General features: G+C 58.7%; 1 protein-coding gene across 1 annotated transcript in view; it reads left to right on the plus strand.

Moving 5' to 3' along the window:
- Positions 1-3,180: 3,180 nt before the first annotated feature.
- The window catches only part of COL27A1 (collagen type XXVII alpha 1 chain), a 136,202-nt gene continuing 123,489 nt past the window's right edge, over positions 3,181-15,893 (plus strand). Inside the window, exons 1-3 of the mRNA XM_075560363.1 lie at positions 3,181-3,702; positions 9,614-9,684; positions 13,576-15,320. Coding sequence (XP_075416478.1) covers positions 3,650-3,702; positions 9,614-9,684; positions 13,576-15,320 — 1,869 coding nt within the window. The 5' untranslated portion in view covers positions 3,181-3,649. The remainder of the gene's footprint in view (positions 3,703-9,613; positions 9,685-13,575; positions 15,321-15,893) is intronic.

Below are 15,893 nucleotides of genomic sequence, written 5' to 3' on the forward strand. Positions count from 1 at the left end.
CCCCGCTTCAGCTGGCAAGGCTCACTTCCTGCAAGACATCCCTGAGGAGAAGCCACATAGATTTATTCCGATGCAGCCATGGGTGCTGGAGCGGCCATGTGGATTTCCTTGCCAGTGCTGAGATGCTTACACGTTCACTGACTCAGCTTTCCTCCTGCGGTTGGCATCATTGCATGTGTTTTTGTGAGGTGGAGGAGAACTTTGTGGATTGGTGTCAGACAAATGGACTAATGTTGGATTTGTGGGCTTGGGCAGCACTGGGTTAGGATGTTTCTTTATATAAAACTCTCTCTTCTCTTATACGTATGAGTTTCTGTGGATTTGTTTCTCTATTGTACCCAGACTAACACACTTTGGTAATATCAACCACACTCTCCCTGTATTATCATGATGACGGAGGGCTTTCTGTTACAGAGCAGATGTCTGAGGTGTCCCATGCTGGCTGGCTTTCCTAATCTGTGTTTGTCTTCTGTCCACGTTACAAGCATTCACATGCCCATTTGGCAGGACCGTGTACAAATGTCTGTCCCTACTCACATTGTGACAGGCCCACTTCCCCCCAAGCTTGGCGCAGAGGCTTGTACACCACAGGAGTAAAATAAACACTTTTTTCAATGACCACTGGGTTGAGTATATATCGTGTCCCAGGCCCATGCTGGGGGAGGGGACGCAGAGTTTGATCTGACTTGACAATGTCATGTGACATGTGCGACACTATGGGTGCAGCACAGAGCCTCTGGTCAGAGTCCAGGAAGCTTTGAGCACCATCTAGAAGGGCAAAGAAGCCGTGAACAGGTAGCAATGGGAGAGAGGAGTGAACTGGGAAGAAACAGCAGGGACCGCAGGCCTCGAAGTGGCCCAAGTCCAACTTTTCCAGGGTCTAGTTGTAAGTATTAGGGAGACTGGCGCTTTCAGGAAGCTGGGGAGGCCGGCAAGGATCTGCTCAGAATCTCTTAGAGGCTAAGATTTGGGTCATTGTGTCCAGAGGCAGACAGCAGACAACCCAAGTCAGACTCGCTGGGTCTAAACCCTACCTCCACCACTGAACAGTTGCGTGGTCTCTGGAAATTTATTTAATGTTTCAGAAGCTCAGCTTCTTCAACCTTACATGGATGCCAAGAGTATGTAGCACAGGGTCTGTTAGGTTGAGGTCAGTAAGAACCCGAATTATTAGGGGGACCAAAACCAACCAACCATAACACACACACACACACACACACACACACACACACACACACACACACACACACACACACACACACATACACCCTCAGTAATCTAGCTATAAAATAGTTTATGCAGAATGCGATGTTTTAAAAAGACAAATTAACGCGAAATCCAGAAGAAACAAAATACCAAGGTCTTAAATAAATGTAGGGACTTCTCTCTCCAGGCGCAGGAGCACACACCGTTTGTTCGCAGCATCGGGTGCTCCCGCACGCACGTGCCCAGGCTCGTTCGCACGGAGGCCAAGAGGCCAGGTTCAACGTGGTGGTGCTGCGTCCCTGGGGGCTCCGCGCGCTCGCCACCGCCAGTGAACGTCTAGGCACCCGCCGACCCTCCTTCCCGGCCGGCCGCCGGCCACGGGCGCTCTGCCCCCTGCAGGAAGCAGCCAGCGAGCAACTCTGAAACCCTTTCTGCTTCTTTTTAAACCACTGCCCCCCTCTCTGGCTTGGGACTTTTCCTAAAGTTTACTGAAACCAGACACCTGGCTCGGCCGAGCCCGCGTGCTGCCGCGGTTTAAAAGGCCGCCTTCGGCGCCCCCTCCCCGCCCCCAGCGGAGACTTCAAAAGGCTCGGCGGGCGCCGCGGCCCCAGCACCTATGAGCCACCCCCTGAGCCCGGAGCCCGCGCCGGAGCTGGAGGACGCAAAACGGCCACAGTTCCAGCGCAGGCGGACCGAACTGGCGGCGCAGTCCCGAGCGCTCATGCCCCTCCCGGCGCCGCTGCGCTCCGCGCGCCCGCGCCCCGTTTAGGGAAGGGGACTCCGCACCCCCGCCTCCGCGCCCGTGCCCGGGGCTGCGGGGACCCATGAATACAAATGCCGTTAGGCGCCGGAGGAAGGACCGACCGGCCAGCCTGGAACCACAAGACCCGGTAAGTGGCTAGAGGCTCCTAGGAGCGCCGGGGATATCTGAGTGTATGCTCAGAGGTGTGTGCGCATGGGGAGGGCGAATGTGCACGCGTGTGTTGGGCACTTGGGAGGGCTGTGTGCACCTAGGGGGTCCTCGGGGTGTGTGCACGTGTGATGTGTGTGTGTTTGTTTATGTGTGTGCGCGCGTGTGCTGTGTGTAGTGGGAAGATCTGACTCGCCAGTTCGGTCCAAATCTTCGGAGTACGCTTTATAGGAGCCCCGCGTAGTGCGCAGCTGTGCCTACACGGGAAAGAGTGCGTCCGTGTGGGTGACTGGATGTGGATGCGCACCAGTGACTGTGTGCGAGAGAGGCTCTTCGCTTGTGAGGTGGAGAAGGCTTCTTGTAACAGAGCTCTGCCCGATCGGAGTTCAGGAGTAACAGTTTGCCCAGGTGTTTGGGGCACCTCAAGATGCTCAGTTGTGTTACAGCAGGCTAGGATCAGAGGGTGTCTTTGGACAAGTTTCCGTGCTTCCCAGGAGTGGTTAAGAGTCCCCTTTCTTTCTGAAAGGAGAGGGAAGAGAGGATGTGTGTGTGTGTGTGTGTGTGTGTGTGTGACAACACTTAACAAGCGACCCCCCCACCCCCGCCCACGGTGTGCCTAGGGCAGCTCTCTAGGGCGCTCTCAATCTGGGAGCGGCGGGGTGGGAGCGGGGGGGAGGGTGGCGATCTGGACACTGGTTGTCTCTGGATCTGGGACATCCAGTCTTGGCTTCATCGCTGTCCCTAGAACTCCCAGATTCCATTCAGTAGACTATGTCCCCTTCTAAACGACCCTCCTCCCACCCCCACCCCCACCCCCCGCAAATCGGAGACCCTAAGCCTCACAAGCGAGAAGTCCTGGATTTCAGAACCATGACCTCGCCGGCTGCGTGACCTGGGTTGAGCGCTGCGCTCTGGGAAGCTCTTTTTTCCCATCCGCACCGGGATGCAGGGCTAGGTAGCTTCTCGCTGGCCGGGCCACCTCGGGTCGGCGGCGCTGTGTCCCGGATGTGGCCGGCAGGGGGCGGCAGCGGGCAGCCCGAGCGCGGCTGGGAGGGGAGGGGGAAGGTGGAGAGCCGCCGCGGGCCGAGACTTTAAATCGCCTTCATTTCCCCCAAATCCTTCCTTTTCCACTCCTCCCCCAGGCCGGCGGGGAGTCGGCTTCCACCGCCCTCCGCGCGCCCTCGCCCGGCCTCACTCGGCCTCCGGGGACGGCCAGCAGCCCGCCTCCAGAAGTTTGATCCTCCCTCCCCCCTCCCCCCGCTTCCCCTTCCTTTTCGGTGGAGGCAGAAGAGCGGCGAGGCGGGGGCGAGCGCGGCGCCCCGACTCCTGGGACCATGGGCCTGGCGCGGGCGCCCGCGGGGCCCCGGCTGCTCTGCAGGCCCGCTCCAGCTCCGCGGGGCGCGGGGCTGCGCTGGGGCCGCGGGGCGCGCGCGCTCTGAGCCGGCCTGGCGCGGCGGGGCGGGGGGCTGGCCGCCCCATGGGGCGCGCCCACACTTGCCCCCCGGGCTCGGAAGCATGAAGTAGGGGCCTGCCATGGGAGCGGGATCGGCGCTGGGGGCCCGAGGCACAACGGCGGCGCGCGGGGGGTGAGTACGAGCTCCGGGATGCCCTCTGCCTCTGCTCCAGCGTCGTTCGGGGAGGGCTGGGCTTCCCTGCCGCGCTGGACGCTTCCTGCGGAACGTCAGCTTCCTGCCCCTTCCAGCGCCCCGCGAGGCGGGCAGCCAAGGGTTAACGCGGACTGAGTTCCAGGCGCAGGCGAAGATTGGCCGGGGCTGCCCCGGGCTCCCCAGTCTTGCTAGGACGGGGCCCGAGTTAGGGAGGGTCAGTACTGGGCCAGCCCCCCCCCCCCCGGGTCCAGGGGTGGGGGGTGGACGGTGGCTCCTGGAGCCGCAGGGGCCTTTCTGGATGCCTGGGGCAGGCTGAATCTGCAGGTCCTGAGCCTGGACATGTCTGTCGCCGTTTCTGTCTGTCCTTGTGAAACTGCCCACAGTTTTCCAGGTGTGTGTGTGTGTGTGTGTGTGTGTGTGTACGCGCGCGCGCGCGTGTGTGTATGAGAGAGAGAGAGAGAATGAGAGAAAGAGAGAGAGAGAGAGAGAGAGAGAGAGAGAGAGAGAGAGAGAGAGAGAGAGAGAGAGAGAGAGAGAGACAGAATTAGCATTGCAAGGGCTCTGTGAAGTCAGAAAGCTCAGCCCCTTCAGCCTACAGATGTGCATATCCCTGAGGCCGGCCGCAGGACTTTCAGCCTTTCAGCGGAGATGCTGTGAAGTGGGAATCGTAGCCAGGGGAGCGTGGACCAGAGCGAGTCACCGCGTGTGGGGGTGTGGGGCTAGGCCCTGGGTCCTGTAAGCCCGTGGCTCTTCCACAGTGCTAGGAGAAGCACAGCACCAAGCTCTCTTCCCACCGCCCCAGGGCCCAGGAAGACACTCCCCAGAGGCTACTCAAGCTGTAGCCCCGCCCTCCCCACATGCCCTGCCCCCTCTGAGCTGGAAGCAGGGGGAATGATGCCCCCCTTCTTCTCCATGTCTTGGAAAAAACTGGCAGCCTGAGATTCCCTGTCCTCCACCGCAACATGGGCACGGGTGCGCATACACACACACACACACACACACACACACACACACACGGCACACTGACTAGTTTTCTCCAGGAGACCTTGTGCTAGGGCACATGCCGGTGGGTAGGCACTGAAGTGCTGCCTGGCCAGCACCTCACAGTGGGCCAAAATTTGCTCCAGTGGGCAGTAGTGGCGCTTTGAGCCGAAACATTTGACTTCTCCTGCCTCCTGTCACCCTCACCCCTGCACTGCCGGACCTTGCGCCCTTGGCTCCCGGTGGGCCTTTCAGCCTCACTGCCCGTTGCACTTGGCTCCCTGACCAGGCTCCCGGGAGTCTGCGTCTAAGGCACATCCTGGGCTCTTCTATCCTTTCACCTCCTCTCTCCATCCAGAACACCCTCCGTCTTCCTACTGCCACCGGTTCTGCTGTCCTGGGGGCTCAACTACCTGCCTCCTTGGTAGAAGGAGAGGCCTCCCCCCGCCCCATATTGTAAGTGCCTTCTGCCTTGCTCTGAGCACACGTCCCTGTGTGACGGTTACTTTGCTGGGATATTCTTTTTTCATTTCTGTGTCCAGGGACCTAGCAGGGGGGCGTGGGGGCCCACATCAATCAGCAGGGGTTTTACAGTGGTACACAGGCTGCAGGGCAGAAAGGACCAGACCTGGATGGAAGATCTTGATTTTGCCCTGTGAACCTGGGAGAGCCACTTGCCTCTGCTGCTTGGTGATCCCGTCTGCAAAGTGGGCCTCTCGGTGTCCCGCTCGCTCGCAGGGCTTTTGTGAGGATGAATGGGATGGTGCCTGTAAAGGACTTCGTGCAGTGTCTGGCATGTAGTAAGCACTCAATAAACGACAGCTGCTATTTTCATTCTTCCTCACGCCACCATGAATGGCTGTGTGAGTCAAGGGAATTGCTCTGGGCTGCATTCTTTCCAGCCAGACGACTTCCCTGGGCTCCCACGGAGGAGGCGGAAGGTGTGAAGAAAGGCCCTTGGGCGTTGCCATCTATGTACCTGGAGCCTCATCCGTCCATCCCTTCCCAGTGCCATGTCTCCCTAAGAAACTCCCTTCCTGGCAGATGCTGTGGGAACACAGCCAAGTGCCCACAGGGCTGCCTTTTGTTTGTTTCTGCTCCTGAGGTTGGTTGGGTTTCGGTGCAGAGCTCCCTGCAGAAGCTCAAGCTATGGGAGGGGCCTGCAGGATCCAGGGTGTCCCCAGGTAGCAAGAGAACAACCAGGCAGTCTGGCTGTGGGTTCTGTAGCTTAGCTGTCCCAGAGTAGCTGTACTTGGCACATTGACTAGGAGACGTAGGGGACAGGAACACCTGGAGTCCCGTCTTGTGGGGGCTGTGTGGCCTACTTGTGTCTCCAAGGCCGGGCTCTTGTCTCTGTGGTCCCTGCTTTGCTGTTGTCTGTCCTCTTTGGCCCCTGTGCTCTGGCCTTCGCAACATGCAGAGCCCTGGGTTCCCCAAGCCAAGACCCACGAGGCCGGGTGAAAACAGAAGTCTGGAAGAACACCGCCCAAGCCAGCGCCTGCACTGAACGTTATGAACAGTAGCCTAAACACGACTGGAATGGAAGCAAGTGAATCCGCAGGGCCTCCTTCCAGGAGCCAACTTTCCATGCTGGGAGCTTCGATGGCTCGCTGGCTCCCCGGGCTGCACCACTGTTTCCGTTGGTGAGAGCTGAGCCTCTGGTCTCTGGCAAGTTGGATTTCTTCTCGCCAGCAGCAGACAGTCACATGAACAGGACTGTCTTTTAAGTGGTACTAATCATGTGTATCACGGACATGCCGTGTGGCTTTGGACAAGTCACGCTGCCCCTTAGTTTCCCAGGGCTGCGATGAGGGCCTGGGACTAGAGGCTGGTTGCTGGATGAGCACCAAGGGCCTTGGCCTGCTCTGAAGTGCTTGAGCAGTTAGAAGTTTATGGATCAACACACACAAAATCCAGTTGCACTTGGCCTGGACTAATGAATGGGGAGGGGGTCCTTTGTCACAGGCCATAAGGGCTGAACATTTCAAACCAGAAGCTATGGTGTTAGGAGGTTTGGTTGAAGAGGAGATTTTGATCCTGTCTCCCCTGTGAGTATTTCTCTTGGCCCTTTGGGGGAAAATATTTCCCCCCACATTTACCTTCATAGTCACTTGGGAGTAGCCATACCAGCCCCCAAAAATGGGCTGAGAAGGATCTGTGTGGTTCCTGCATCTTCACCTGTCCACCTGGCGTCTCTTGATCAGTTTGAGAAATATGCCAAGGTGGATCTAATACAGGAGGGAGTCACGGGGTGAGGGCTGGTGTCAGAAGGAGGCTGGGAGGAGAGGGCGGGTCAGGAGGAAAATGAAATAGAAACAAGTGGGATGCTGGGAAGCGGAGGGCTGGAGGACAGCATCTTCTAAGGAAAGTGGAGCCAGCCTTTGGAGGAGAAGTGAGCCCCTGGTCTGCGCTTAGGGAATGCCGAGTGACAAAGCGTAGCCAGCGTGTTGGTGGCAAGGCTTCACCGAGCCTTTGTCTGCAGTGTGCCATGAGAGCTTCCCAGACTGGACTCTCCGAGATAGCTCTTCCTCAGCCTACCTACCCACAGCTCCCTGGAGGCCCTGCCGAGGCAGGTTGCTAACTCCTCTGTGGGTTAGCCATTCGTCAAATAAACAAAGCGTCTCACACCTAGACAGGTAGGCAGGTCGTGCCATGAGGGCAGCCTCTGCCCTCCTCTCCAGCAACCCCAGGGGAGCTGGCCACTCTGACCTTTTGTTGGGGCCAGTGGTGGGCTGGAAGGGAAGGCACGGAGCTGCAGGGGCTAAGGCCCCCTCGAGCAAGGCTTTTTCCAAACCAAACTGCCCTGGGATTGAGACCAACTTACTGTCTCCCTACAGGACACGGTAGAACTGCCCCCTGAGTTTCCGAGACCATAACTCTTTAGGGGGATGGAAAGCCTGCCTTTCTCCCCCAGAGTGCCGGGTGGTTTCCAAACTGCTGACATGTGGTTAGCAGCCTGATGTGTAATTACTAAGCCTCTGGGGATCCTGGAGCAAGGCTTGAGGGAGACAAACGCTTTAAAGTCCAAAGTTCTGTGGTAACAGGCGATAGCCATCCCTTCAGCCAAACCCAGACAGGAGTTGGTCGGATGCTGGGAATACAAGAGGGGGCCAAATGGACACGTCCTCCATCCTCCAAAGACTTCAGCCAGAAAGGGCATGGCAACGGTGGCCACCTAGGGCCTGCTGGCTGAGGCAAGTCTGTGCAGCCAGCTAGGGGAGTTGGCATCTAAACCCTTCACGATGTACGAGAAGGGACCCGGGTAGGCAGGAGCAGTGTGTCTGGAGAGGGGCGCACCGGCTGCCTGACTCAGAGGCTGGAGAAGGCTTCCCACGAACCACCGTCAGCCTCTGAGTGCTGTTTCAGCAAGTTTGCCTCCAGCCGCAGGAAGACAGAACTCAGCGCGGCTTACGCAGTCAAGAGGACTCAAGGAAGAGCAGGGCTAGGCTCCGTTCCTTCAACATCTCCACTTCTTTGCAGCTCTGTCTTCCGTCGTTCGCGCAAATTCACTGCCGCCTAGGGGCTAGACACCTCACCGCTCCATACCCTACATGTTCACGCAACAGTGTAAGGGACCCAGAAGAAAACCTCTCTTTGAAGCACTTTTCCTTGAGCCCCCGACAGCCGTCCCTCATGGATCACTGGCCAGACGATCACTCACAATCTTATACTGAAACCAGTTAGTGGCATGGCAATGGAAAGCCCAGAAGGAGCCTCCCAGCCTCCTTCGGAAAGTGCTGGAGGCCATGCTTACAGTCATGCCGCTAGGAACCCCAGGTGTCAGCCCGTGTCCCGGTTATTACTGAGCATAATTGCTACTGGAGTAGAAAGTAGAGGGGGCCGGCAGAGGCTATGATCTTGTCCTTCAAGGCCTTGACTGATACATTTCCTAGATAACCTGGTTCCCCAGCTGTGCCACCCCCACCCGTACCCTCCCCAGCACCCCAGCTTCCCTCTGGGGAGAGGAGCCCTAGCCTGCTGGCCTGTCCGGCCCAGCCTTAGCTCTCACCACCTGGCTGGTGCTGCTCCCTGCCCGTGACCTGGCTGGCTGGCCACGTGCCGCCCTCCCCTCTGTCTGCTCTGGGATCAGATGCCCTGGGTGGCTTTGAGTGTCTGCGGTGGCTGCTCCCACAGGAAGGGGAAATCGGATCACCGCCTCTTGTCCATCTTGGCAGGGACAACCGAGCAGAGCATTAACCCTTCCTGTCGGCAGAAGGGGGCCTCAGGGGCCTTCTCGGCAGCATTTTGGTGGCTGGTGCCAGACTCAGCCCCAGACTTACAGGGGTTCATCTGATTCTCACACCTGTCCTGCAAGGTAGGGAGTGACAGCTAGGCTGCTGAGCAGGAGCAGGCTCAGTGAGGCTGAGTGACCGACCTGTCCTTCCCTGCCACACTGTCCGCAAGCAGCAGGGCCAGGTTGGACCCGGGTCTCCACTGCCTCTGCCCTCCCCTCTTGTTTCCCGTTAGCACAAGGTCATGTGGGCAGTGCTAGTCCTGGTGAATCCCCTCTGTCCTGTCTGCGGACTGGCCTGGCGTCCTTGCTAACTCTTGGGCCCTGCTTCTGCTGGGTGGAGTGTTGGGCGGGAGACTGAGGACCAGAGAGGGAGGGCGGCTTGTCCAGGTTGCCCAGGGGACTTGGTGGAGCTTGCTTGAGCTGAACCCTAGTCTCCTCTCCTTGCCCTGCCCTGCCCTGTGAACTTGACCTACTGATCTCAAAGAAGTGATGTTTGTACTATGGGCCAGGTCCTGTCCGGGAAGGCTGTGCCGGGGGGTGGGGGAGAGCTGGCATGTGGGCTGCACCCTTCAGGTGCGAGCCCTGCACTTCTCCCCCCACCCCTGGGTGAGGCTGTGATGGGGCCAGATCTGGGCCCCAGGGGCAGAAGCTGATACTCTGTCTCCCGGTCTCTAGGGGGTATCTCTTCACCTGGATCGTAGTCTCCTTTACCTGTCACCTGGCCTCCACCCAAGGAGCTCCTGAAGGTAATTTTCTCTTCTTTGTCCAAGAGGGAGGCGGGTGTGTGTGTGTGTGTGTGTGTGTGTGTGTGTGTGTGTGTAAACAGAAAGGGCCTGGGAACGTGGGGATAGTAGATATATCCCTGTCCCTAATCAGAACCGATTGCCTCAGTTTGCCCATTTGTAATTTGGGCACGGTTTTCTTTGGACTTGAAAGAGCAACCTTCGATGTTTTGTTAAAGTCTGGTGCAGCAATGTTTAGGAAAGGTGACCCTACAGCTCTGGTCTGAGCCAGGGTTTGAATAAGTCACTTTGGCTCAATCGGTCTCTGTTGTCCCCATAAGTTGAATGGGGACTCCAGGTCTGCTGAGAGCCAAGGCCACAAATGTGTCTGCCCAAGCCGGGGATCCACTTTCTTTCTCCAGAGAGCCTGCTTCCCCGCCCCTATTTTGGAGGAACTGTCCATTGGAGGAACTGTCCAGGGGACTGAGGCCGGGGCCTGGGCTGGGGCTGGGGCCGGGGGAGCTGCTACCCAGCTGCCCATGGAAATCGAAACCTCTCCCACATTTGCTTGTCCAGCAGCCACAAGGCCTCTTAAAATAGCCACCCCTTCCCTCCCCACCCTGCCGTGTGCAGGGCAGGCAGGGTACCCCGGAGCCCCGGTGGCCTGACCTGGCCTCTGAGCAAGGATTGGGCCCATGGGAGGGCAGGGCCTTGCCGGAAGACTCCTGCTGCCTGGTAACATTTTGTGCAACTGTCATATTTTCCAAGCTTGCTGTTTCCCCGGCAAAGTAGGTGAACAGCTGTCCAGAGTCCTGAGTCAGGCACTGGGGGCTGGGGAGAGGCGGAGCGTGTGGAGCCAGGTTTATGTAATAAAGGGATCCTGCTGGGGCCAGCTGGCTGGGTTCTCCCATCTAAGTATTGGGACGGTGCTCAGTTCCCGGTCCCCTATCTCCTTGCCCCTGGGGAGGTCCTGGCTGTGGCTCCACTGGACCTTGCAACTGACGGGGCTGAGGGGCAGGGAGACAGCTTCCAGCTGTAGCTCGGGGCCTCAGTGCAGGGCCCCTGGGACTCACTGGCATGGCTTCACATCCCACCCTGGCTGTGCCTTTGACAAGCTGGGTGACCTTGGGCAAGTTGCTCCCTGTAACTTTCCTGAAACTCACTGTCCCATCTATAAAATGGACATAAGACACAGTCCCTGGCCCAGAGGTGGTTGAAATCATGCCTGTGAAACACTTGGTTCATAGTAGGTGCTCAATAAGTCCCAGTTTTTATTATTGTTGGTAAATATTTTTATTAACCCCAAGAACCTTGGGACAGACGGGTCCCTCCTTAATCCCTTCCAGCCCCACAGTGGCCGGAGGTGCACACAAGCTGAGCGCTGACCGCCTGTGTCAGCGCCGGACAGCACCCTGGAGTTGGCCTCCCTAGCTGCAGACGGTCTTCTGCGTGAAGGGAGGTCCTGGGATGTCCTTGGCTCTGAAGCCCACCCGGATAGGATGATGAGGGGCAACCTCACTGTGGCTGCCTGGCCAGTTGGGCTCCTCCCCAGTCCGCAGCTCTCGGCAGCCTCCTCTGAAGCAGTGTGTGAGGAAGCATGGGGGTGGGGTGGCCTTCTGTCCTCTTCCCTCCCCCCTCCAAGTGGTTCCGTCTGCTTCCAAGTATTTCATAGTGAATCATGTTTCATAATAGACAGCGCTCCCGAGATGAATGCCTAGGGGTTCGCCTGCTACTGACAGCACCCTTAAGCAGTGGTTTGCTTTAGCTTGAAATCTGGAGACAGGAGCAGGGGTGCAGGGCTGGAAGGAGGAATTTGAGAGGAGGGGAGGCCCTTGTGGCTCTAGGGTAGGGGTGGGGGTGGGAGTAAAAGGTCTTCACCCCAAGCCAACCTGAACCAGCAACGACCTGGAGCTTTGGAATCCTTAGTGCCCTGTTAGCCCTTTGTGGTCTACCTTGGGGTCAGCTGGAGGGCCTCGGAGGGCCTGGGGTCAGGAGGATACTCTCCCATAGCCAGTTGGTGCAGGCTTTGGGTGTAAATTGTGAGAGAATGATGGGCTCATCCTCTTGTTGATGCTAGGACTGTGAGCATTTTTCTTAGCCCCATGCTCTAGGTGAGGAAACTGTCTCAGAGGTGCACAAAATCCTGCCTTTGCAACCCAAAACCTACTGGGCAGGGGAACTGTGATACCGTGTGCCCACCAGGCTCTCTGTTCTCCCCTCCCTCTCAGTTGTCCCTCCGTCCATTCATCCGCCCATCAGTCCGTCCATTCTGAAGTCGACGGAGGGTCTACGACGTGCCAAGTGCAGCCTTCGGCCTGTGGGTCTCTTCCCCAATGCTCAACGTTGTGCCAGGGAGCCCAGGGGTGCCCCTCGGTGCTGGGTGGGGTGGCTGCACTCTGCAGGGGTCCTGGTGCTGGAGCTGGCCTCTCCCTGTTGGGCAGCAGGGAGGGAGCTGGTTGTTTCAGATAGTGGGGGCTCAGCCAACTCCAAGAGCTCCAGTGACCCTGGAGGGGCAAGGTCAGAAAGCCTTTCCATAAACACCCTGGAAGCCCTCGAGCTGCTCTGGCAGGCCCTGCAGCCACAATTACTGAGCGGATGTGACCTGGCCAGTTGTCCCAAGCCTGCGCCAGGGGCCAGAGGTTGTGCGGGTGGGTGCCTTGAGTCCTTCTCCTGCCTGCTGCAGAAGAACCGAGGAGGAGGAGCCAGAGACATGGTCCCGCCCTGCTGCGTGGAGCAAGCACCTCCTGACATTGGATTGTAGGTGTTGACCCCTGCTTGAGAGAGCTCAGGATCGGCCAGGGCACCTGCGTGGACTCCCAGGAGACCACCTGGACATCCTAACCAAGCTCCGGGGACACTTCCGCAACTGTCAACCTTGGCCCTTCACTTCTGGGACAGCTTCCTGGAAGCGCCAGTTTTTGAGGCTGGGCCAGCCCTAGGAGTGCTTGCCCTCGAAATTGAAGAGGGTCTTTCTTTCCACTCCTGCTGTTAGCTGCCTTGGAGTCAGCACTGACTCCTGGGACCCTGTGAACAGCAGAGCAGAGTACTGCCTGGGCCCGGGCCATCTCCACCACCGTGGGATGCTCCTGAGCATTGTTTCCATCACTGCCTTCCAACATCTTCCTCCCGCTCCATAGTGGATGCACTCTATGGTTAGCCAGGGGGTCCTCATCAGCCCATTTCCACCAGCACATTGCCCGGCCTTTCTTACTTGTCAGTTTGCCGAAAGCTCCACTGAAACCTCCCACTCTGCCAGACTCTGAAAGGCCGGTTGCACAACTTCCAGCGTCATAGCAACAGCTGAGCCAGCACCGTACGACAAGCTGACAGACAGGTGGAGGTTTGCATTCGAAAGTGCTTTTGTTGTGCCAGGGAGCCTTGGTGTTGTGGTGTTGGCCTGCTAACCTCAGGATCGGCAGTTTGAACCCACCAGCCACTCCTCGGGAGCAAGATGAAGCAATCTGCTTTCGTCAAGGCTTCTCAGCTTGACGAAGCGGTTTTAGTCCATCCTATAGGATCACCTATCGATTGACAACCGTGGGCTCAGTTTGGTTCTGTGCCAGAAACGGTGTTGTTTTTTTTTATTAAGTATCTTAGTTTGTTTAACCTTTACAAGATCGTTTTGAGGTCGGTACTGTTTTTCTTCCATTTAATAGATGGGAAAGCTGAGGCATTCAGGTCCCAGAACTAGGAAGTGGTGAGCTGGGATTTGTGTTTGAACGTGCTCCTCAAGACCACATGAGCAGAGGGGCATGGCGTCTGGCTCACCCTGATCTTGGCCAGCACTGTGGTGCAGCCTGCCCAGGTGTCTGTAGGCAGACAGTGCCCGCTTGCTGTGTGCTTGGAGCTTGGGTATCTGTGGCTGGGGCAGGCCCTGATGGTACCCTCCCTTTCTCCTTCTCCCCCTCCCTCCAGATGTGGATGTCCTCCGGCAGCTGGGCCTTGGCAGGACCAAGGTGGCAGGCGGGCGGAGCCCTGCCCCCCTAGGGGTCATTCCTTTCCAGCTGGGGTTCATCTTCACGCCACGGGCCCGGCTCCAGGCGCCCACAGCCGCTGTCATCCCTGCTGCCCTGGGCACCGAGCTGGCGCTGGTGCTGAGCCTCTGCTCCCATCGGGTGAACCATGCCTTCCTCTTCGCCATCCGCAGCCGGAAGCACAAGCTGCAGCTGGGCCTGCAGTTCCTCCCCGGCAAGACGGTTGTTCACCTGGGGCCCCGGCGCTCTGTGGCCTTCGACCTGGACGTGCACGATGGCCGCTGGCACCACCTGGCCCTGGAGCTCCGAAGCCGCACAGTCACCCTGGTGACAGCCTGTGGGCAGCGCCGGGAGGCTGTCCCCCTGACTTTCCACGGGGACTCCGCACTTGACCCTGAGGGCACCTTCCTCTTCGGGAGGATGAGCCTGCACGCTGTCCAGTTTGAAGGTGCCCTTTGCCAGTTCAGTGTCTACCCTTTGACGCAGGCTGCCCACAACTACTGTACCCATCTGAGGAAGCAGTGCGGGCAGGCTGACACGTACCGGCCCCAGCTGGGACCCCTCTTTCCCCGGGACTCTAGCTCCCCCTTCACCCTCCAGACCAGTGTCCAACTGCTGGGTCTGGAGAACCTGACTATGGCCACACCAACTCTGTGGTCACGGCCAGCAGTCAAGGAGACCAAGGGGATGGTGGCACCTGCCACGCTCACCAAGCCCCTAAGGACTAGCACCACAGGCTCTTACCAGCATGTCGCGGCCAAGGGCCCAGTCAAGACCCCACTGCCACCTGCTAAGCTACTGACCAGTCATGTACTTCCTCCTGAGCCCCCGGGCTCCCTGGCCAGCACCTCCAATGCTCCCCACCCAGCAACCCTACCTGGCCAACCATCCCGGAAGGGTGCAGGCACCAAGGGTCTTCCAGCTGAGCCTTCCACTCCTCCCTCAGCTCCCCATATCAGAAGTCCACGGCCCACCCAGAAGGCAGCTCCCCCACGTCAGCCTTCCTCCCTGGCAGCAGCTCCACCAACCTCCCGCCCCATGCCAGCCAAAGCCTCCAATCCCATGGTGAGGCCAACCCAGAGGCACATCCCCCGGACGCCCAGACCACCACCCCCAAGTTCCCAGCCCCTGCCTTCTGCTCTGGTCCCCCGCAAAGCCCTCTTTCCCAAAGCAGCTCAGAACAAGGCTAAGATGAGCAGTCATGCCAGGAAGCCCACCTCTGCCCGCTCCACCACTCATGTACTGCCCCATACCAAGGTTTTGCCCCCATCTCCTTCTAGTCCTGTCTCCACCAGGACCCTGGGGCCACTAGCCACAGTGGCATCTCCACTCTCAGCCACTAGAACTCCCCCAAAGGCCCCTCCTGCCACCACTCCGGCTTCAACCACCACGAGAAACAAGAAGCCCACTCGTTCAGAAGTCACAAAGAAAGTTGGACCCAAGAGCAGCTCCCGGAAGCCTGCTCCCTTCCGTCCTGGGAAGGCAGCCAGGGATGCCCCGTCAGGCAAGCTGTTGAACCGACCCAGCCAGCAGACCACCCCGGCCCCAGCCCCGGCCCCGGCGAGATTCCTGTCATCCAGTCCTGGGCCCACGAGCAGCGGCTACCCATTCTTCCACCTGCTGGGGCCTACGCCATTCTCCCTGCTGGTGGGACCTCCAGGGCCCAAGGGAGACTCTGGCTTGCCGGTAAGACAGGGTGGGGTCTGCATGCTGCTGGGGCTCCAGCGGCTGGCTGGAGCAGGTGACTAGAGCAGGTTGCTCCAGGACTCCTGGGAGGGCAGCGACCAGAGCACTGCAGAGCAGGGAACTCTGACCTGAGCCTCCAGGTGACTGCCCACTGCCTGGTCTGGTGGCTCCCTTCAGGTGAGGAACACCTCCGGGTGTCTTCATGACAGCAACAATGGGTTTGCCTGGGTCAGGCTCCCAAACCGAGCCCGAGTGGGGAGCCCTGGATAGGTTCGGCTTGGCATGAGCAGGAATCTTTTTCATTTTAAACTCAACCGTTGACTCACATTTAAAAGGAGCCTCCTGTGGAGTGGTGGGTTACGCGTCAGGCTGCTAACCGCAGAGCCATCAGCTGGAAGGCGGCAGGTGCTTCCCGGGAAAAGGATGAGCCTCCCATGCCTGTCAAGTTACCGTCTGGGAAGCCCCCTGGGACAGTCCGGCCCTGTCTCAGGGTCACTCTGAGTCAGCACCCACTCCATGCAGTGAGAGATCAATGAAAAGCAACACAAAGTGAGGTTGCAAGAACGGCAGGGT

Source organism: Tenrec ecaudatus, chromosome 10 (genome assembly GCF_050624435.1).
Source record: "Tenrec ecaudatus isolate mTenEca1 chromosome 10, mTenEca1.hap1, whole genome shotgun sequence".
Classification (NCBI taxonomy): domain Eukaryota; kingdom Metazoa; phylum Chordata; class Mammalia; order Afrosoricida; family Tenrecidae; genus Tenrec; species Tenrec ecaudatus.